The 24294-nt window shown below is 43.4% G+C and overlaps 1 protein-coding gene across 1 annotated transcript in view; it reads right to left on the reverse strand.

Moving 5' to 3' along the window:
• Nucleotides 1-24294, reverse strand: part of nmnat2 (nicotinamide nucleotide adenylyltransferase 2) — a 431783-nt gene that overhangs the window by 271996 nt on the left and 135493 nt on the right. The window contains exon 2 of the mRNA XM_085982604.1: nt 6966-7054. Coding sequence (XP_085838730.1) covers nt 6966-7054 — 89 coding nt within the window. The remainder of the gene's footprint in view (nt 1-6965; nt 7055-24294) is intronic.

A 24294-nucleotide genomic window follows, 5' to 3' on the forward strand; every position in this document is an offset into this window, starting at 1 on the left:
AATGCTGCGCATGGCTGTTTGCCATTACATAATTCCCTCCAGTACGTTACTGTTGTTAATTTTCACGTTTTTACAGTTGTAAGTCAAAAAAAACTGACCTATGAGAATAAATAGGAATTAATAAATTGGAACTCCCTTTGAATAGTGCGATAGGATTAATTGTATCCACCCATGCAGCTTTGGACTCAGTTTAATGTTTCCTCTGACACTTCAGTGCATGCTCAAGTCTGGGAGTGAGGCTTAAACCCACTATTGTCTGCCTGAGAGCGTTAGCACTGAGCCAAGCTGCAACGGTTATTCTTTGCTAATTAAGCCAGCTAATTTTCAGGTTTTATTTATTTCCTGAATTCTAGTCAAAAAATAAAATTGGCAAGATCAGCTGGGAGCAAATCTCCACTTCTTCAGCTCAACATGGGCTACATGTTCCACCCACTGACTATGAATGGGCAAAAAATAATAATCCTGGAATGTGTCTAATCAAAAACACTCAGGTGTAATGATCAAAACAACTTGGATGGAACAAATGAAAGTAAAAATAAATGCTTCACAAAATGTAATGTAAAGGAGGTGACATGTACCATTGGCTGCATCCTCAGTGCCTCCTTCCTCCTGGAACCAGCACGTGCTGGAGGTGACTGCTTTGCATCAATAATGCCTATTAGTAGAGGGAGAGGATGAAGCATTTCCTGAGTCAGACAGGTACCTATAGCTGTCTGGTGGAATAGGCTTGAGGGCCTAGTCCTGTTCCTATGAGTGTTATACCAGAACTGCAATGTACAGACAATGACACTTCTGCGTTTTATTGGTTTAACTGAAATGTATTTTTCAGGGAGTAATTAGCAGGTTTAATTGAGTTCAGCCCTAACATAAAAGGTTTATTTGTAATGTTTACTGCAGTAGCTCAGGTTGTGGTATTATTGAGCTTTCAAATTTCCCCCCCGCCACTGTATCAGGATTGATTTGAACTAGAGCAATATTACTTCATGGGACATTACAAGGAAATGGCATACTCCTAATGTATTAATCACAAATGTTACCCATAACTACTGTACTAACTGAATAATAAAAGGCCTGTCTTCATCATTTTAACAGTGGTTATATGAAGGAATCCATAGGTATATATGTGGTCCAACCGTGGCTAACAAGAGCAATTAAAGATAGCATTAGATTAAACAAAGAGGTTTATAATGTTGTTAAAAATAGTAAGCCTGAGTATTGGGAGGATTTTAGAATTCAGCAAAGGATGACCAAGAAATTGATAGAGAGAGAAAATAGAATGAGAGTAAACTAGCGAGAGACATAAAAACAGACTGTAAAATATTCTATAGGTATGTAAAAAGGAATAGATTAGCAAAAGTAAATGTGAGTCCCTTACAGGCAGAGACAGCAACAACAACTTGTATTTATATAGCGCTTTCAACGTAGTAAAACGTCCCAAGATGCTTCATAGGAGTGTTATAAAATAAAATTTGACACCGAGCCACATAAGGAGAAATTACGGCAGATGACCAAAAGAGGTAGGTTTTAAAGAGCGTCTTAAAAGGAGGAAAGAGAAGTGGAGAGGTTTAGGGAGGGAATTTCAGAGCTTAGGGCCTCAGCAACAGAAGACACGGCCACCAATGGTTGAGTGATTAAAATCAGGGATGCTCAAGAGACCAGAGTTGGAGGAGCGCAGATATCTCGGAGGGTTGTGGGGCTGTAGGAGATGACAGAGATAGGGAGGGGCGAAGCCATGGAGGGATTTGAAAAAAAGGATGAGAATTTTAAAATTGAGGCGTTGCTTAACGGGGAGCCAATGTAGGTCAGTGAGCACAGGGGTGATGGGCGAACGGGACTTGGTGCGAGTTAGGATACGGCAGCAGAGTTTTGGATGACTTCAAGTTTACAGAGGGTAGAACGTGGGAGGCCAGCCAGGAGTGTGTTGGAATAGTCAAGTCTAAAGGTAACAAAGGCATTGATGAGGGTTTCAGCAGCAGATGAGCTGAGACGGGGCAGAATCGGGTGATGTTACAGAGGTGGAAATAGGTGGTCTTAGTTATGGCACAGATATGTGGTCGGAAGCTCGGTTGCGAATAGTCTGGTTCAGCCTCAGACAGATGCTAGGGATAGAGATGGAGTCGGTGGCTAGGGAACGAGTTTGTGGCAGGGACCGAAGACAATGACTTCGGTCTTCCCAATACTTAGTTGGAGGAAATTTCTGCTCGTCGGACAAGCAGTCTGACAATTTAGAGACAGTGGAGCGGTCAAGAGAAGAGGTAGTGAGGTAGAGCTAGGTGTCATCAGTGTACATGTGGAAACTGATGCTGTGTTTTCAGGTGATGTCGCCAAGGGGCAGCATGTAGATGAGAAATAGGAGGGGGCCAAGGATAGATCCAGAAATAACGATGCGGGAGTGAGAAGAGAAGCCACTGCAGATGATTTTCTGGCTATGATTAGATAGATAAGAATGGAACCAGGCGAGTGCAGTCCCATCCAGCTGGACGACGGTGGAGAGGCGTTGGAGGTGGTTGGAGTGGTCAACTATGTCAAAGGCTGCAGACAGGTCGCATGGGCGAGGAGGGATAGCTTACCTTTGTCATAGTCACATAGGATGTCATTTGTGACTTTGATAAGAGCAGTTTAGATACTGTGGGAGGGGCGATAACCTGATTGGAGGGATTCAAACATGGAGTTCTGGGAAAGATGTGCATGGATTTGGGAGGCAACAACACGTTCAAGGACTTGAGAGGAAAGGGAGGTTAGAGATGGGATGGTAGTTTGCAAGGACGGAGGGATCAAGGTTTGTTTTTTTGACGAGAGGGGTAATGACGGCAGGTTTGAGGGAGAGGGGGACAGTACCTAAGGAGAGAGAACCATTAACAATGTCAGCTAACATAGGAGCCAGAAAAGGAGACAGGATAAATTATAAGGGGGAATAAGGAAATGGCAGAGATATTAAACAAATACTTTGTATCTGTCTTCACAGTAGAAGGCACAAAAAACATTCTGGAAATACAGTAGTGGGAAACCAAGGGTCTAGTGAGAATGAGTAACTTAAAGAAATTAGTATTAGTAAAGAAACAGCACTGGACAAATGAATGGGACTAAAAGCCGACAAATCCCCTGGACCTGATGGCCTACATCCTAGGGTTTTAAAAGAGATGGCTATAGAGATAGTGGATGCATTGGTTTTGATCTTCTAGAATTCCCATGATTTTAGAATGGTCCTCACAGATTGGAAGGTAGCAATTCAAGAAATGAGGGAGAGAGAAAACAGGGAACCAGTTAGCCTGACATCAGTAGTTGGGAAAATGCTAGAATCTATTATGTGGGATGTGGTAACAGGACACTTAGAGAATCATAATATGATTGGGCAGAGTCAACATGGATTTATGAAAGGGAAATCGTATTTGATAAATCTGTTAAGAGTTTTTTGAGGTTGTAACTAGCAGGGTAGATAAGGGGAAACCAGTGGATGTAGTATATTTGGATTTTCAAAAAGCATTCGATAAGGTGCCACACAAGAGGTTATTACACAAAATTAGGGCTCATGTAATTGGGGGTAATATATTAGCATGGATTGAGGATTGGTTAATGGACAGAAAACAAAGTGTAGGAATAAATGGATCATTTTCGGGTTGGCAGGCTGTAACTAGTGGGTACTGCCAGGATCAGTGCTCGGGCCTCAGCTATTTACAATCTATATCAATGACTTAGATGAGGGGACCGAGTGAGTGTATCCAAGTTTGCTGATGATACAAAGCTAGGCAGGAAAGTAAGCTGTGAGGAGGACGCAAAGAGGCAGCAAAGGGATATAGACAGGTTAAATGAGTGGGCAATAAGGTGGCAGATGGAATACAATGTGGAGAAATGTGAAGTTATCCACTTTGGTAGGAAAAATAGAAAAGCAGAATATTTTTTAAATGGAGAGAGACTGGGAAATGTTGGTATTCAGAGGGACCTGAGTGTCCTTGCACATGAATCACAGAAAGTTAACATGCAGGTACAGCAAGCAATTAGGAAAGCAAATGGTATGTTATACTCCAATCCCTTTGTAATAAAGGCTAAGAGTAAAGAAGTCTTACTGCCATTATATAGGACCTTGATGAGACACACCTGGACTATTGTGCACAGTTTTGGTCTCCTTACTTAAGGAAGGATATACTTGCCTTAGAGGGAGTGCAACGAAGGCTCACTAGACTAATTCCTGGGATGGGGGGGATTGTCCTATGAGGAGAGATTGAGTAGACTAAGCCTATATTCCCTAGAGTTTAAGAGAATGAGAGGTGATCTATTGAAACATACAAAATTCTTACAGGGCTTGACAGGGTAGATGCAGGGAGGATGTTTCCCCTGGCTGGGGAGTCTAGAACCAGGGGTCAGAGTCTCAGAATAAGGGGTTGGCTATTTAGGACTGAGATGAGGAGAAATTTCTTCACTCAGAGGGTGGTGAATCTTTGGAATTCTCTACCCCAGAGGGCTGTGGAGGCTCAGTCGTTGAGTATATTCAAGACAGAGATCAATAGATTTTTGGATACTAAAGGAATCAAGGGATATGGGGATAGTGCAGGAAAGTGGAGATGAGGTAGATCATCAGCCATGATCTTATTGAATGGCAGAGCAGGCTCGAGGGGCTGAATGGCCTACTCCTGCTCCTATTTCTTATGTTCTTATATTTAGAGGACTTGCAGCAGAAAGGAAGAATTTTAATGGTATACTGGCAACACATTGGGGTCGATTTTCCTGGAGCCGTCAGGCGGGGTTTCGGGTGTGTGGCGGGGGGGGGGGGATTCCCGAATTCGGGGGTCCCGACACCATCTCACCCAAAACCCGCCTCCACATAAGTTTCACAGGAGGCAGGTACCCGCCCTGCACTGGGACCCGCCGACCCGAGGCGGGAAGGGATTAGTGCCAATTAACTGCCCGTTAACAGGTAGTTAACAGGCAGTTTTTAGCCTAATCTCTATTTTGAGGAGTGTCGTGTGGGATTCCCGACGGCTCCAAACCACGCCAGGTTAGAGCAGGCGGGCCGTCGGGTTGAAGGACTTGGAGGGGGTCGCAATGTTGGTGTTCAGGTGAGTGATGGGTGCATGAGTGCAAAGGTAAGTGTGTTTGGTGTGTCTAAAGTGTGTAAAGAAGTTTAAATTACCTGTACTTACCTTAACAGCCTTTCTTCCTCTAGGTTTCGGGAGACCATCACTCAGCCGGCACTGAAAGCAAAATGGCTGCGAGCTGTCAAAAGTGACAGCCTTCAGCTTTCATTGCCGGTGAGATTTCTAACTGAGTCTGTGGAGAAGGACTCAGGTTGGAAGTCAGACTGTCGGTGTTTGACAGCTTCAAACAGCTGTGAAACACTGACATTTCATCTGTCAAGACCTCTTGACAGATGAAATTTCAGTCTGTGACGTCACCTGTTGCCGGGTGGCCCTTAATTGGCCTGCTGAGCCCGCTGGGCGGGCTCAAAAAGGTCAATCAAGGGAAAATCGCGTGGATTGGCTGGACGTCGATGTAGGCGGGACTAAAACCCGAAAGTTGTAGTCCCGCCTCCTTCCCGATAGCTTAATGAAAATCGACCCCATTGTGTATGCACTGTGTCATGGATTGATTTGTACATTGACTTGTACCTTTGATGCTCGACAGAACAAAGTCCTGATGTCAACCTGTTAACGGGATAAATTATGAGAACAATTGCATAAACTTTGTTTGTATTTCCTCAAGTTTAGATGGTTGGGGGACGATCTAATTAAGGTAATGATAATAGGGATTTGATAAGATAGATAGAGAGAAACTATTTCCTTTGGTGGGGAAATTCAGAACAAGGGAGCATAACCTTAAAGTTAGAGCTAGGTCAATTATGAGTGAGATTAGGAAGCACTTTTTCCACACAGATTGTAGCAGAAATATGGATGCCTCTCCCCCAAAAGGCTGTGGATTGGGGATCAATTAAAATTTTCAAGACCAAGATCAATAGAGTTTTGTTAGGTGAGGGTATCAAAGGATAGGGAGAAAAGGCGGGTAAATGGAGTTGAGGTACAAATCAGCCATGATCTAATAGAATGGTGGAACAAGTTCAAATGGCTGAATGGCTCACACTTGAAAGAAAAGAATGACTTACATTTATATCGCGCCTTTAACGATCACCGGACATCCCAAAGCACTTTGCAGACAAGTACTTTGTGGAGTGTAGTCACTGTTGTAATGTATTAAATGCGGCAGCCAATTTGCGCACAGCAAGCTCTCACAAACAGCAATGTGATAATGACCAGATAATCAGTTTTTTTTGTTTTGTTGATTGCGGGATAAATATTTGCCAGGACACCAGGGATAATTCCTCTGCTCTTCTTCGAAATAGTGTCATGGGATATTTTATGTCTACCCGAGAGAGCAGATGGGGCCTCAGTTTAACATCTCATCCGAAAGACGGCACCTCCGACAGTGCAGCACTCCCTCAGCACTGCACTGGAGTGTCAGCCTAGATTTATGTGCTCAAGTCTCTGAAGTGGGACTTAAACCCACAACTTTCTGACTCCGAGGTGAGAGTGCTACCCACTGAGCCACAGCTGACACAGTCTTGTGTTAATGTTCCAACATTCCTATGAAACAGAGAGGCAAGCATCTTGAGTCAATGTTATGAATCACCAAGTATCTACAATGGCAGAGATGGGAGCTTGGAGATGGGTCACCTGGCCATCGTGATACAGTGGGATAGCGGGACTTAAGAAATAAATCTGATGAGGAGGGGGAACGAGAGTAATTGAATACTGATCAGTATTAATTTCCGTTTTATATGACAACGTAGAAAAAATCCTCCACTTTCTTCATGAGACATGTAGCAGTTAGTAGTTACTGGAAAAATTAGTGGCTTTATAGTTTGATTCGATTTTGAAAATCTAGTGATGTGTGTTGCATCTCGTGTTTTGAAAGGTAAAAGTAACCTTCAGTGCTTGAAGGGTTCAAAATACAGCAATTATTCTGCACAGTTTTACCTGTTTTCCATAGGAGTCATGAACTGGTGAAATGATTCCTCCAATCACGATGTACCGCCCTGTCTTGTGCAGGTAATCGCGGGCTCTTTCTGAAAGCAGAAATAGGAAAGGTGAATTTACAAGATGCATGGAATCGTATGCTGATCCACATGCTTGATCCAAGCACTATATTTCAATGCACTAACCAGTTCCCATTCAATTCCATTATACGTATGCAACTCCTGACCAAGGGAAGAAATTTAGATATAATTTTCAAAGTATTTTTCACATATTTTGAGAGCTTACAGGGAAATGCAGATTTTTAAAGAGGGCCCCAACAGAAAACCCAAAGAAACATCTCAAAACTGGCTTCAGCTGCAAGGAGACCTTGCATTTTAGCAAATTTTTCTTTCAACAACCACAAATTGCCCTTATATAGCGTCTTTAACATAGTAGAACGACCCAGGGTGTTTCACAGTAGCATTATCAAACAAAATTTGACACCGAGCCACATAAGGAGATATTAGGACAGATGACCAAACGGTTGGTCAAAGAGGTAGGTATTAAGGAGCGTCTTAAAGGAGGACAGACAGGTAGAGAGACCGAGAGGTTTAGGGAGAGAATTCCAGAGCTTAGGGTCTCGGCAGCTCAAGGCACGGCTGCCAATGGAGGAGTGAATAAAATCAGAGACGGGCAAGAAACCAGAACTGGAGGAGCGCAGAGATCACGGAGGGCTGTCAGGCTGGAGGAGGTTACAGAGATCGGGAGGGTCGAGGCCATGAATGGATTTGAAAACGAGGATGAGAGTTTTAAAATTGAGGCCTTGCCAGGCTGGGAGCCAATGTAGGTCAGAGAGCACAGCAGCATCTTGGTTGAAGTCCAGAACCAGGGGTCACAGTCTAAGGATAAGGGGTAAGCCATTTAGGACAGAGATGAGGAGGAATTTCTTCACCCAGAGAGCGGTGAACCTGTGGAATTCTCTACCACAGAAGGCAGTTGAGGCCAATTCATTAAATATATTCAAGAAGGAGTTGGATATATTTCTCGAGGCTAAAGGGATCAAGGGATATGGGGAGAAGGCAGGGACAAGGTACTGAGTTTGGATGATCAGCCATGATCTCATTAAATGGCGGAGCAGGCTCGAGGGGCCGAATGGCCTACTCCTGCTCCTATCTTCTATGTTACTATGAGCTCAAGTTTATGAAGGGTGGAAGTTGGGAGGCCGGCCTGGAGTGCGTTGGAATAGTCGAGCCTAGAGGTAACAAAGGCATGGATGAGGGTTTCAACAGCAGATGAGCTGAGGCAGGGGTGGAGTCGGATGATGTTACAGAGGTAGAAGTAGGTGGTCTTGGTGATGGAGCGGATGTGGTCAGAAGCTCATCTCAGTGTCAAATACGAGGAAATAAATATTTCCAGCTGGCCATTGTGATGATCACAATGTTTGTGCTTGGTAACACACTATGGCATTGCTCATGGTGAGTTGAAGGATGCTGTTTAATAATGAGAGGAGCATTAACTCATGAAATGTACCATTATATAAGAGCTCCTTTAGCATTGCTAAAATTAAACCAAAATTGGTTGTCTCTTCCCGTGATAATGTTTCTCATGTATTCCTACTCCAATTCGTTGTGTCCCCCTCTGTGTCTTCCATTCGTTTTTCTCTGTGTATGGCTCTCATGCACTTTCCTCATTGTAATATCTCTTTCACATTTATATTGCTCTCTCACTCATTTTGTTAGTCTCTCATTCACCGTGTCTCCTCCAATCTCTCTATATGGCTTTCACACATAATCCTTTACTAATGTACTCAATTTCTATCTTTTACTTTCTTTAAATTGGCAAGCACACAGCAAGTGATAACCCACATTTATTTGGAGTACTCGGGAGCTGAATGTGGGAACACTCATGATGCCTCCTGGGATAACTCTGGGGGCTGAAGTCTGTGAGCATTCAGGTGGGTTTTGTGCTGGGAGAAACTAGCATGAGGTGAACCCATGTAGTCTAAAAGAGTTCATCTGGAAATGGGAATGAATGCAACAGTTGGCCCCTGCTACCAATTTATAGACGGCACACTTGTTCAGGACCACGGAGAACAGACTACACTAAACCATGTGGGTAGGAGGGAAAGTGAGTTGTACAGGCAGGAAAGAGGACAGTTTTCAATGACTTCCAAGGGAAGGAGCATGTGGGAACTAAGGGCAGGTGGGTAGGTGTTGAAGACTGAAGTCATGCATGCAGAGAAGCCTGAAAAGGTTAGAATGCTAGTATTTTATAGCACCATCTGCCTATTACATCTGCGCTAGTGTTTTTCTTCACATGAGCCATTTGTGCTTGGAAACTCAAATATACCTTGAGGGAAGGCCCAAAAGAGCAAATCAGACTTCAGGAAAGGAGCAAAACTTAAACCCTATGCATTTAGAAAAGGCATCAAAAAGCTTTTTTGGCAGATTTCCAACACATATGGTCAACTTTATGAGCAAGTTTAAAAATTTGTTTTGTGAATTATTTAAGCTTTTGTGTGTTTTTTATGACACCGTTGACCACACCATCCTCCTCCAATGCCTCTCTACCGTCATCCAGCTGGGTGGGACTGCACTTGGCTCGTTCCATTCTTATCTAATTGTAGCCAGAGAATCACCTGCAATGGCTTCTCTTCCCGCTCCCGCATCGTTACCTCTGGTGTTCCCCAAGGATCTATCCTTGGCCCCCTCCTATTTCTCACCTACATGCTGCCCCTTGACGACATCATCCGAAAACACAGCGTCAGTTGCCACATGTACGCTGACGACACCCAGCTCTACCTCACTACTACTTCTCTCAACCCCTCCATCGTATCCACATTGTCAGACTGCTTATCAAACATACAGCACTGGATGAGCAGAAATTTCCTCCAATTAAATATTGGGAACACCGAAGCCATTGTCTTCAGTCCCCGCCACAAACTTTGCTCCCTAGCCACCGACTCCATCCGTCTTCCTGGCAACTGTCTGAGACTGAAACACACTGTTATGAACCTTGGTGCCATAGTTGACCCCGAGATGAGCTTCCGACCACATATCCACGCCATCACTAAGACCACCTATTTTCACCTCCGGCACATCGCCTGATTCCGTCCCTGCTCCTGCTCACCTGCTGTTGAAGCCCTCATCCATGCCTTTGTAACTCTAGACTTGACTATTCCAACGCTCTCCTGGCTGGCCTCCCATCTTCTACCTTCAGTAAACTTGAGGTCATCCAAAACTCGGCTGCCCATGTCCTAACTCGCACCGAGTCCCGTTCGCCCATCACCCCTGTGCTCACTGACCTACATTAACTCCCATTAAGCAACACCTCGATTTTAAAATTCTCATCATTGTTTTCAAATCCATCCATGGGCTCGCCCCTCCCTATCTCTGTAATCTCCTTCAGCCCCACAACCCTCAGAGATATTTGCGCTCCTTTAATTCTGGCCTCTTGAGCATCCCCGATTTCAATCGCTCAATCATTGGTGGCTGTGCTTTCAGCTGCCAAGGCCCTAAGCTCTGGAATTTCTTCCCTCAACCTCTCATTCCTCCTTTAAGGCACTCCATAAAACCTACCTCTTTCTGCCTTAATATCTCCTTATGTGACTCGGTGTCAAACTTTGTTTGATAACGCTCCCGTGAAGCACCTTGGGTCATTTTACGACGTTAAAGGTGCTGTATAAATACAAGCTGTTGTTGTTTGTTACATTCGAAGTTCTATTTTTGGGTGCAATATAGTCATCTAGTGTGGAAACAGAATTGCCACTCAGAAATTGTTTGAGCTTTTGATTTATTTATTTTGTGGTATTCACTTGTTCCAGACTAGTGGCTTTGGAAAAATATGGAGCAATTTGGTTTTGTGCTGGTTGATGATCCTGATTGGTGCAAGCTTCTCCTGTCTACCTAGACTTAATGCAATATTTAGGCTAATTTGTTCACGGGTGTGGGTTGCCCCAGGAGGTAGCGGGTTCCTCTTAACTGCCACAAGCACCTCCTTCCCCCGAGTTAGTCTACAGTGTCGGCAGGAATCTCAGCAGGTGCAGCTAAACACATTAGTGAGGCTGACCCCAGAGAGTTCACCAAAGTCAGTGACAGCCAAATCAGGTAGGCGCAAACGCCCACCCCCCAACATCACAGCAGGTTTCTGCCAAAGCGGCAAGTTTTGGCACTACAGTCTATTGTTCGTATCCTGTATTTAAAACACCTGGATGAGAAATCTTCGCCTCTTACAGTAAATTTCTGCACTATCAAGGTAATAAACTTTCTAATTCATCATTTTACAGGCAATTAAAAAAAAAATTATAAGCCTGATGGCCTTTGCATTTCTTGTCAAATCGAAACAGTTCCAGATGCTAAATAGAGATTGCCAATTTAGTGCCAATTAAGGCAGTTTTGTGGTGTGAGCCCATGCCCACTAGGAACTAGATTGAAATTGCCAAAACTCATTTCAGCTATGACTCTTACAGCTAACAGAGGATTTTTTGTCAACAGTATGGGCTGGATTTCCCGACCGCTTTGGAGCTCCCCCCCCCCCCCCGCCCTGCCGTCCCCATGAAAATCCAAACCCAAGTCTCAGTGTCTGAAAGGTCAGTGTCTAATTCATAGCACCATCCAATACCCAATGTTTTTTTTAAACTTAGGTTATTTGATTATTTTTCTCCTGATCTCTGGTGATAGACTTCTTTACATTCACCTACTGTTTCCTTCATAATTAAAAAAAATCTCAGTTCAGCCCTTCTTTGATTCTTTTCTTTCAGTGAGAACAGATTGCGATCCCATAATCTAGCTTAGTAGTTCACCGCAGATCCAGAATCTTTCCTTAATGTTGTTCTTTGGCTCCTTTCCAATGGATCTGTTTTTAAAGCATGATGGCCAAAACAGGTCAAAATACCAATGCTTTACAAAGCAAATGGTTGTTAAATAGTATGATATGATCAAGCAATCGACTACCAAAATATACCTTTTTTTTTAAATGGAAAAATTTAGCCCCCTTTATAAAGTAATACATTCAAGTAGTTAATTTGCAAATTAAATTTTTCATGAACCATTTGTAATTATTAGGTGATTTGTGATCCTGCACTCCCAGCAAGGAAGCTTGCTCAAAGGGAGCACAGGTGGGACCACATTGGAACCTCGATTCTCCGACATACACTCTCTGCAAGCATGGTTCCCCACTGGGAGTGCAGGATCATGGAATCACCACTGTGTTTTGGAGATCATTGTTTTTCACTTTGAGGGATACCATTGCTGTTCTTTGCGGTGGTGTATTTGGGGTAAGATGGTATCACATTGGGCAGAGGGTGGGGGTGAGTCTACTCTCTATACTAAAAGGCAAATTGAAAAATCACATAGATTAATCTTTAATGTGCATGACTATAGAACACATCAATGTTAATTCTACCCAGCATTAACTGCATGAAAACAAAAGCAGAGGTGTTCCGCTAAAGGGTAAAAATGATAAAGGTTACACTTTTCTACAGTAAGTAGTTAAGAATACATTGTGGATTTTATTACTGAGGAAACTATTGATTATTAAAAAAAAAAATAGGAATCAGTCTCCCTTTAAATTTCTGTCCTTTATGAATCTATATCTGTAAGGTAACAAAGATATTTTGTTTTCCTGCTGTGTCTTCATACTTCGTAACAAAGCCAAATGATACTATTAAAAAGAAATTTGGAGAGCTTCCTGTATTTACTTACCTTGTAGGAGTCTCTGCACTCCTAACAAAGAATCTATAACTTACTGGAAGTTAACAAACTGAATTTATTGTTTAAGAACTTTACAAAACAAGAAACTACAGGAGAAGCTCAAAACAGGTCTTTTCTCTTTCAATCCACACGAGGACTGGCTGGCCCCGCCCTCTACCTCTGACGTCATGACGTCATCACGTTTCCCACCGAAGGGGATGTCACGTGACCCACGTGATGACGTCATCGCGTCAGATCGCGATGTTGTCGATCTAGCTCTGTTTAACCAGAGCCAACTTGAAAGGTAATAACATTGGTTACAGACAATTAATGCTAGAGGTAATAACATTGGTTACAGACAATTATGTAAGTCACTTAGTGGTTTTGCCACAACCTCACTTATTTCTACATATACTAAACCTCAGGCTAATCTTACAATTACAAATGAAATAAACTTAACCTGCAGTGGCCCACAGGATGCATTGTATGCAAGAGGTCTTACTTCCACGTGCACCAGTTAAATGTATAAAAGGTAATTTACATGAGTTGACAAGTTGATGCCTATCTGTATTGATATATAGGTAGGCCAGTGACGAGGGAATCAATTTGCAGCTTGTTGAGCAGTGCTAGCATCCGAGACCGTATTTGGGACCAGACCTAATGAGACTTCTATCCACTGAATGTAGACTGGCAGCACTATGGCAATCAACTGGCACAGGGCCAAACCAAGAATCTGGTTACACAGCTGAAGAATGCAGCATCCTTCAAATGAGTATTGGGCAAAATGCTGAACCGATGACAATACGGGAGATTTCAAAACTGCACAAACATACAAAAACAATTGCACAGGGGCATACTAGAATCTTCCCTCTATATACAAAAAGTTAAACTGCAACTAAATGAGTAGGATTTTTTTGCAGCAGGAAGTGGCGGTAGAAACAAGTCATAAATACTATTGATCTAGCAGATGGCCAAAAACAAAGAATTGGAATGCTTACCATTCCACACTCTCTCAGAATTTATTTTCAAGACTGGAGTATTTCAATCTGAAATTTGTGTAATGATTTCTAATTTGGCCAATATTCATTAATGTACATGAATTAAAGAAATATTGCACTGGACTGTGATGATTACTTAGCCACACTGTTGCAGGTGACCCCAGCTCTGCCTCACTAGCACCAGTTTCATTTGGTCTATTGTCTTTTTTATCTTGGTTATAAGTGAATGCAAACTTATACAGCACGTTCTTCCAAGTGAAAATCCATATACTGAACACAAATAAGAAGGTAAATATTTAATGATCTAAACAGTTACACCGCTAAACAACTCCCCTATGTTCCGAAAGTCCTAGCATGGAAATGGTACAGATCTTGGTGATATTCTGGGTGTTTGATGCCAAGTTTGGGTTATCAATATTAAAGGTATAACTCAGCATAGATTTTAGTAATTTACTGTTCTTGTAACACATTGCCTAACATTATTGTTAAGCACAGGATTATTTATGACTGAGTTAAAATGAATACACATTCGATAGGACAACCCGAATCTGAAGCACTGAAACTTGCAGTAGAAATCCATACTCAACTATCTGGTATAGATAGCTCTACAGTATTACATCTCAGATTCCTACTACCCAGGTGGAAAATCTCAAGATTCTTCTGTCCTTCCATTATGGCATTATTCCCATAGCTTTCACTCCAAATGTGGCAAGATGTCTGCCATTCAACCCAAACCTCTGTCTTGCTGACTATTTTACCCTTCAGTATAAGAATCCTCTGCCTTTTACTTCATGCTCAGAGATTCATGTTAAATTCATTCAGTATAGCTTTATATCTTTTTTGGTCTCCTTCAGTAATTCCTCTTCCTCCTTTAGGGAGTTAGCCATCAACGAAACTTCTTTGCTCGCCTTATCATATGAGTCAAAAATGTAATCTTCATCCCTTTGGAATTTCAGAACCACCACTCAGGGTTACTCCCTCAGGATAAAGTTTCTTGCAAGCAAGGAGGTCATTTCACATATTCCATTTACTGTACATGCAAAGCTGCAGTTCTAACAAATTGAGCTCCGATTTTCCTCAGTATTTCTGTCACCAAAGTGGAGTTAACCTGGGCAGGCAGGTGTGCAAAATGGGCTGGGAACCCAAGATCGCTAGAGTGCTACCCTCAGCGAGGAAGACTGGATTTATACCATCAGGTGCCTACGATGAGTCACAATGAGGTCAGTGACCAAGCCGCACTGCGGATGTGTACTTTCATACACGTGCAGAGTTCTGGTCTCCAAAAGGTTTATTTTTTATTAAGAGTGCTCAGGCTGGAGCATCTGTATCCTAACATTAAAGATTGTGAAATAAGTCTGGTGCAGTTTTGCACTGGGCTGAAGTTATAGTGCACCCAGTGCAATTAAACTGGGTTAATTCTACCCCCATCCCTCATTTTAGTGTATTCAGAGCCAGATTGCCAGCCTGATTCCTGACTTGTGCTGTCACTTTTCAGTCAATGTGCAGCTGAAACCACTTTGCATCAATACAAAGGGGACATCCTGAGAACTCTGATCAGGTTCTATTTTAATAGCTTCACTACATTGTCTGGATACTGAATCTGACAGATCTGCCATTGCACACAGTTCCCTTTCTAACTCCTCCTATATTAATTCAATATTTAGCATTTATCAGGGTTACATTTTATTTGCCATGTGCCTGCTCTATAACCAACCTATATTCTTTTGCAAACCTTTGCCTGCATCCTCTGCCTTTTAAGCTGGTCAAGCTTGAATGACACTAAAGTAGGGAACATGGCAGTATGTTTCCGTACCGAGGACATTTGTGTAGATTTGAAACAGAAGTGCAAGCAGTGACTGTTGTGTATGTAATATGTGTGCTACTTTGAACCTATGGACAGGACTGCACTACTTGTAGGGCGTAGTGATACGCAGTACCACTCCTGGCCATAGGGGTATAAATAGTACTGTGGGTACTGATCTCCCCTCAGTTCCCGCCTGTGGGCATGAAGTAAAGACCTATGTGCAGTCCCTACCTCCAACCAGTAAAGACCTGTTTGAGTTATACGTTTAAGTCTTTGTGTTAATTGTTCAATACAATACACATACTTAACACTGGCGACGAGTCAGGTTCTTACCCTGCGGCAGCTGAAGAGAGGTTTCAAACCTCACCACCCCACTAGAAGCGACAGGCTTAGGACTCTGAAGCCTCCATCAGCGACTGAGCACTGGAGTGCAGCAGCCATCCTGACAGCTTCCAGCAACTGACAGAAGTCTTTCTGCAGTTTCCTTGTTCAACCTAGGTGGTGGGGTAAGCCGTGCAGCGTTGGCTGCAAAGACAGGGCTGGGGAAGTCGGAGCAGATAAGGGCCATCGATCGCGATCGGAGATAAGGCCGGCCGCCTTCAAGTGCGAGGCGCAGCGCGGGCCAGCGATCGGGACCAAAGATAAGGGCCGCACTCGGACTGAAAGGCGCGGCGGCTGCAGAAGCTCAAGGTGCGAGAGCCGCGGTGCACAGCGCGGGCTATCGATCGCACAGAAGATAAGGGCCGAGAGCCGCTTCGGTCGGGAGCCACTTCGCGATCCAGCGATCGCATCCGCTGATAAGGGCCGCACTCGGGCGATCGCGGCGAAGATAAGGGCCGCACTCGGGGGCTGAAGGGAGACGGCGTCGGGGGACGGGTGAAGACCGCCAAGTGCGGGAAAACCGCCATTTTGTGGGCGGAGGACGACGGCAATAGCGGGAAGCCGCCATCTTTGATAACAAGTAAAGAAAAGAAAATCTGAGAAATTGCAAATCTACAATGCCTAAACACGGGAATATTAGCACCTTTGATAGTGACCTTGAAGATTGGGCCATATATGTTGAAAGAGTAAAAAATTATTGTAAGACCAATAAAATTCGTGACCAAGATAAAGCTCTAACATTATTAAATTTAATGGGTGCGAAGACATACGGGCAATTGAAACACCTGTTATCACCAGATGAACCGGCGGATAAGACGTTCGATGAGATTGTTACTGTCCTGAAAGATCATCTAAACCCCACGCCGCTGATGCTAGCGGAACGATTTAAATTTTATGACAGAAGGCAGCTACAGCATGAAAGCAATGCTGAATATTTGCTGGAATTGCGTAAATTAGCGAAATATTGCCAGTTTGGAACGGGACTGACAGATGCACTACGAGACAAATTTGTGTGTGGTTTATTTAAACAGGATACACAAAAGCGACTGCTCGAGGAGAATGAGCTGACGCTTGAGAAGGCGGTCACTATGGCAGCAGCACACGAAGCCGCAGCGAGAGGCACGGCAGTAATGCAGCTACGGTCACCGGAGCTCAGTGCACACAAATTGGGTGTGAGTTCTGGCAAATGTTATCGTTGTGGAAAGACAACGCATGATCAGAACCAGTGTTGGTTTAAAAACCAAGAATGTAGAACTTGTGGTAGGCTTGGACACATAGCTAGAGTATGCAGGTCAGGGAAGAAGACCAGCAACAAGAAGTCACCGCAAGGAAAATACGCAAAAGTACACAAGGTGGCCGAACAGGAGTCCGATTCAGACGCTAGCAGTAATGAACTGGCTGGCTTAAGCAGTATTGAACTGGCTAGCTTAAGGGTACTCAACGTTGGTAAGGGTGCAGACCTCCAGACAATTTGGGTCACTCTTCAGATAGAAGGAGTCCAAGTAAAACTGGAATTGGACACTGGATCGGCATTGACGGTCATAAATAAGAAAGATTATGGAAGGTTATTCCAACATATTCCCCTACAGGATACGGAGCTCATATTGAAAACATACACGGGGCAAAGAGTGTACCCCATCGGGAAAATTGAGGTCACAGTGGTCCACAAGGGCGAAGAAAATCAAATAATGGACTTATATGTGCTATCTGAAGGAGGTCCTCCACTACTAGGACGGGAGTGGATTAGGAAAATGAATATCGACTGGCATTTCCTACAAACAATAACGAGTGAGAACTCGGTGAACATAATCAACCCAGACTCTGGAACTGATGATGGTAAGACCAACCCGTGTGCAAAAGACAAAGTTTCAGCACAGAATTCCACTGAGATAGAGAATTCTGAGTCTGTCCAGTCTACTGACATGCACATTTCTGAGGGACACCGGGCTCGAACTCAACTCCATTTCAAACTGCAACAGCAATTAGAACAAATGATTCGCCGTTTTGAGCAAGAGATGAATGCGACGAAAGAGTTCTTTGATATAGAGTGGGAACATCTGGAAAGACAACAGAAGCAGCTGCTGGAGCAAATGGAGCAGGAGCACACAAAACGTCTGATGTCAGAGGAGTTAACGGTCAGCCAACTCCTGCATATGCTGAAGGACAGGACTCTGAAATGGGAAAAACTCGAACACGAACTTCAATATTCAAACGAAAGGGGTTCGGAGCTCTCAAAGGTTATTGGAAGAGCTGAGGTGGCAACACAGACTGAGATGACTGCAACAGAGCAGCCCTTGGATGCCAAAAGTACGCTGACTCACGTCAACGTAGAACAACAGACCGCTGAAACAGCTGCTCCGGTAGAGGGATTGAATAGTCCGATCAATCAATCTCCAAAAGAAGTTGAAGTAGTAAAATCTCAAACGAGGTCATTAGTAAACGACTTGCTGAAAGCCCAGAAAAAGCTGGATGAAGAGGTACGCATGAAGAAGTCTCTTCAGGAAAGATGTCTGGACTTGGAACAAAAGCTGGCTAACGCCCAGCTGGGTATGGAGGAAATAGAAGACCCTCTCGCTGGCCTAGATCAGGACGACACCGAATATTACTATGTCCTGTCCTGCCCAACTTGTAACTTCGACTCCCACCATACAGAAATCATGGAGGAGCACCGAAAGTCTACGGAACATCGGGAGAAGGTGGCTCTACTACGGAAAAAGGAGGAAGAGAAGGAGGAACTGCGCATGCAGCTGGCAGCTGACAGTGGAGCCCAGAGAGTCTCCAAGAAGCAGAAAAGGAAAAGTCGAAACAGAAGATGACCCATCTGAACCATTATTACCTCTACCAGATCACACACGTGGTCCCTCCGAATGGAGCCAATTCAGTTCGGAAGTTCAAACTGTTAAATCCATGGAAGGACTATTGAATGAGTCACTCCAGCAACGTGAACCGACTACAACAGAGATTGAATCTGTGAACTGTTTTCCGCAGAGACTGAATCTGTGATCTGTTTTGACATGAAGTTATCTATGTATCTATGTTATTCTGTTATGTAAACCTGAAGTTATATATGTATATATGTTATTACGTTATGTTAAATGGGGAGATGACTGTAAAGCTAAGAAGGGAGGAATGTTGTGTATGTAATATGTGTGCTACTTTGAACCTATGGACAGGACTGCACTACTTGTAGGGCGTAGTGATACGCAGTACCACTCCTGGCCATAGGGGTATAAATAGTACTGTGGGTACTGATCTCCCCTCAGTTCCCGCCTGTGGGCATGAAGTAAAGACCTATGTGCAGTCCCTACCTCCAACCAGTAAAGACCTGTTTGAGTTATACGTTTAAGTCTTTGTGTTAATTGTTCAATACAATACACATACTTAACAGTGACCCTTGCAGAACTCCACATTTCCCCCAGTCCGACAGATATAAGGAGCTTTTCCCCCAGTCCGACAGATATAAGGAGCTTAAGAAAAGTTTTGCACAGATGACAGAAAGCTATTCAAAAGGGAACTGAAATAATTCAGAGTAAACACATTCAGAAATTCAGAAGCCAATTCCATTCTTTATTGAGTGAAATGGAGCACCAGGCAAGGAAACTGAAAAAGCAACAAATGATCAAACAAGAAAATAAAGACGATTTCCTGTTCGACAGAAACAGTCGGCATTTTTTAGGCACTCTCTGTGAATCCATGTTTGCAGATGAAAATCAGCATTACTTTTGGGTCCCCTCCTCAGAACCACTCCGGAACTCCTAACTGTTGCTGCTCTGATTCCAAATGACATTGCGTCAGGAACCCTTGCAAGATCAGGAGACCCCCACACTGTGCAGCAACATTCAAAAGTGAAGCAGCAACAAAAGTAAGCAGGGGACCCTGTGCAGCACGGAGAAGGGAGTCCGAAAGTGCTGCTAGGTGCGGTGGGTGGGGGGGGCGGGGGAGTGAGAGGAAAGCTGAAAAAGCCCTTTTCACTATTAGGCAATAAAAAAAATAGAAAATCAACTTAAAACCTTCTTCTCATCTCCTGCTACTGGGAGAAGGAAGCTTTAAAATATAATGGAAAGGAAAGAATTGCCAAATGGCAAAGTGAGAATAGTTTTCCATAAAATTAAGCAATGTTGTTTCCTTTTTAAAAGTTACAAAAATGCAATGACCAAAATTCAGGAAAATATACCTAAAGTGGCAAAAATCTAGACTGTCTGGGAAGGGCTATGCTCCATGAAACCGAAATCATGTGCCTTCAACATTTGTATCCCCCTTCAGACTTTCATGGGCTTCGGGGATAGTTCCCTCCATTACAAGTGAAGGAATGTTGGGCTCAGCATACGTTATAAGGCCGTGTCCTACTGCACTCAGTGTAATGACTTCTTTTCACAGGCTTTTACGTTATCAGCTTTCTTGAAGCTGTTGGACAGATTTTGCTCATTTTCTAGGTTGGCCTACATAAGAAAAATTATCCAGAGAAGTGAGCCTGTCAAAGAGATGTTGTACTATTATCATGGTAGACAACATGTAAAAATGAATAGTAAATGAAAAGAGACCACAGCCTGAAAGAGTCAGAGCAATAAAGAACAATAGATGACTTTAGTTTGAAGCTTTGGAAGTTATCTGAAGTATATACACCAAAGAAGATTTATATAGAATCTATAGAGACAAGGAACAAAAGAAGTTATTAAATGATTTCAGATTTTGTTCAGAATTTCTCATTGTGCTGACTTCACTTTGATGTTTTTAAAAACAATTAAATTAAAATCTCCAAATGTAGCAAAATCCAACTAGAAGATCTATCCTAATCAGTATATGGGCCAGTGTAAGGATGTACTCTGTACAAGTTTGTATCATCTGTTTTTACATTTTGTTCAGCGATTACTGCAGAGTATGGTGCGTGACATCAGTGCTCACAAGAAACGTATGCCGGGAAATTGCAGATGTGCAGCCCCTAATTTTTCATCCACTAAAATTAATGGGATCATAGGATTGTGGAATCACCTCTGAATCTACACTCACCTCCATGTTGCTGTAGTGAGCTTACCTCTGATTCACAGTCTGTGATCTATTTCAAAAGAGACTGGCAATGGGATGAAATATGCAATAATTTTTTGGTTGGGTTGAATGTTGTTTAAAGCACAGTTTCTTTGGCTGGGGTGGGAGAGGAGCTGTTCTCAAGACATTACTTGCATTCTGAATCGGTTTAGGTTCATTGTGATGTATGCATCTAAACAAATGAGGAATAATTTGCCAAGCACATTTTCATGAACACTGTGCTCCTTTAAGTATTACTAAGCTGACTGGGGTTGACCTGATAATGTTCAGGTTCACTTGACTATCTGAAACTTTGTAAATTGTGATTATTTCTAGCCAATCGCAGTGTCAGTTGTGGCTCAGTGGGTAGCACACTCCCCTCGGAGTCAGAAAGTTGTGGGTTCAAGTCCTACTCTAGGGGCTTGAGCACATAAACCTAGGCTGACACGCCACTGCAGAGCTGAGGGAGTGCTGCACTGTCGGAGGTGCTGTCTTTCAGATGAGATGTTAAAACCGAGGCCCCATCTGCTCCCTCAGGTGGGTGTAAAAGATCCCATGGCACTATTTTCGAAGAAGCACAGGGGAGTTATTCCTGGTGTCCTGACCAATATTTATCCCTCAATCAACATACCAAAAAACAGATTATCTGGTCATTATCACACTGCTGTTTGTGGGAGCTTGCTGTGCGCAAATTGGCTGCTGCGTTTCCCACATTACAAAAGGAGACTACACTTCAAAAGTACTTCATTAGCTGTAAAGCGCTTTGGGACGTCCGGTAGTCGTGAAAGGCGCGATATAAAGCAAGTCCTTCTTTCTTTCTGATCTGTTCCTGTTTCCTGCACAGTAATGCAAAACCCCACAAGGTTCCAGTACACTTCTGCACATTGAACCACCTGTTACAATTTACTGTGGTTGAATGACAAGGGATGAGCTCCAATGGGCCAAAATGACCTTGGTGTCCTTAACCTTTTTTATGATCTTATTATAGAATCTTACAGCACAGAAAGAGGCCATTCAGACCAATGTGCCTGTGCCGGCTCTTTGAAAGAGCGATCCAGTTAGTCCCACTCCCCTGCTCTTTCTCCATGGCCCTGCAATGATTTTCCTTTCCAAGTATATATAAAATTCCTTTATGAAAGTTACTATTGAATCTGCTTCCACCATCCTTTAAGGCAGTGCATTCCAGATCATAACAACTCGTTGTCAAAAAAATTCTCTATCACCCCTCTGGTTCTTTTGCCAATGATCTTAAATCTGTGTCTGCTGGTTAACGACCCTCCTGCCAGTGGAAATAGTTTCTCCTTACCCACTCTATCAAAACCCTTCATAATTTTGAACACTTCTATTAAATCTCCCATTATCCTTCTCTGCTCTAAGAACAATCCCAGCTTCTCTAGTCTCTCTATAGTAAGCAGTGCATATTGCACAGTAAACTCTGCCCTACCTCTCCAAAAATGTTTAGTTTGTATAAGGCAGAAATGACAGTTATAGGCAAAAAAATCACATTTACATTATCTTGTAGTAACATAGTTCACTGCTGACATGATTGAATCGGATACGACCCAGTCTTTGTTACCAGTGCAATCAATTAAACACAACATAAATTATCACACTGATCCTCTTAATCAAAGTGCTAATTATTATTGTAACACATCATAAACCGTAATAGAAATATTGAAATTCACTGTTAATATACACTAATTAACATCCCAGACTTCTCCATTACCATCCCTGGGTATATCCTGTCCCACCGGCAGGACAAATCCACTAGAGGTGGCGGCATAGTGGTATCCAGTCAGGAAGGAATGGCCCTGGGAATCTTCAATATTGACTCTGGACCCCAAGATGTCTCAGGCATCAAGTCAAACAGCTAATGAATCAGTACTCTTCCATGTTGAACACCATTTGGAAGAAGCACTGAGGGTAGCAAGGGCACAAGAAGCACTGAGGGTAGCAAGGGCACAAGAAGCACTGAGGGTAGCAAGGGCACAAGAAGCACTGAGGGTAGCAAGGATGGGGGAGTTCAATGTCCATCACCAAGAGTGGCTTGGTAGCACCACTACTGACCGAGCTGGCCGAGTCCTGTAGGACATAGCCGTCAGATTGGGATTGTGGTGAAGCCCAGCACGGGAGTGCAGAACACCAGGCTGAAGTGTTCGCAACTATCTTTAGCCAGACATGCCTAGTGGATGATCCATCTCGGCTTCCTCCTGAGGTCCCCACCATCACAATTCATTCCACGTCATATCAAGAAACGGCTGAGTGCATTGGACACAGCAAATGCTATGGGCCCCGACAATATCCCAGCTGTAGTGCTGAAGACCTATGCTCCAGAACCAGTCGAGCCTCGAGTCAAGCTGTTTCAGTACAGCACAATGGTGGCATGTTAGGTCCGTGTATCTTAATGTTGTGTCCTTCAATAATCAGACAACAGACTGCAGGGAACGATTCAACAGGTGTTTACTGAGTGAGGGTTACTCTAGAACTAACTATACAGATCACTTACTCAGGGTTTATATACAGGTGTGGTCACTGCCGGTATTACAGTATACAGGAGCTGTAAAAAGTAGTTCTCTCCCTTAAGGTATATATACACATTACAATTCCTCCCCTTTTAGATTAACAGTACCATAATACTCATTTAACAATTAACATTTTTAATATACAATGTTATATGAAAATAGTCCATTCATATATTCAGTCTCTGGGGAGGCTTCCTGATTCTTTCTGGATAACGCCTTTCCCGAGTGTCTCGCTCTTGGTGCGGAGGCGATTCTAGCACCCTGTCGTCAGTTGATTCATCAGCTTCCAATGCTATTGTTTCTGAGGTAGATGTGACCTGTACGTCGGGTTCCTCACCAGGTACGTATGGCAGAGACATGGGGTTGACTCGTTCCTGTGACTCTAGGATCTGGTCAGCATGGCGTCTCACAATGTTCTCCCCAACATCCAGTGTGTACATTAGTGGCCCCTGCCGTGCGTATATCGTTCCTGGTTGCCATTTCTCTGTTCGGTAGTCGCGGGCCAAGACTGGTTGCCCTACATTGAAGCTCCTTGTTGGCTTCTCATTGATGTGCTGGAATTGCTTACTCTCAACATCTCTTCGTACATTTGGTCTGAGCAAATCCAGACGAGCTCTCAACCTTCGGTTAAAAAACATCATAGCCGGGGCCTGGTTGGTGACTGCATGTGTCGCATTTCTGTAGGCTAGCAGGAAATTGTCCACCTTATGCTGCAGTGGAATGTCGTCATCGCACATGGCCTTTACTGCTTTTTTAAAGGTTTGTACGAACCTCTCAGCCAATCCATTTGTGGCTGGATGATACGGGGCGGATGTGTAATGCCTTACCCCATTCCTTTTCATAAATCTTCGAAACTCTTCAGACACAAACTTGTCCGTTATCAGAGCAAATCTGCTCTGGCAAGCCATTCCTGGCAAAAATGGTCCGTAGGAC

The sequence above is a fragment of the Somniosus microcephalus genome, chromosome 3, assembly GCF_052327205.1.
Source record: "Somniosus microcephalus isolate GS21.2 chromosome 3, FLI_Smic_1.0, whole genome shotgun sequence".
Lineage (NCBI taxonomy): Eukaryota > Metazoa > Chordata > Chondrichthyes > Squaliformes > Somniosidae > Somniosus > Somniosus microcephalus.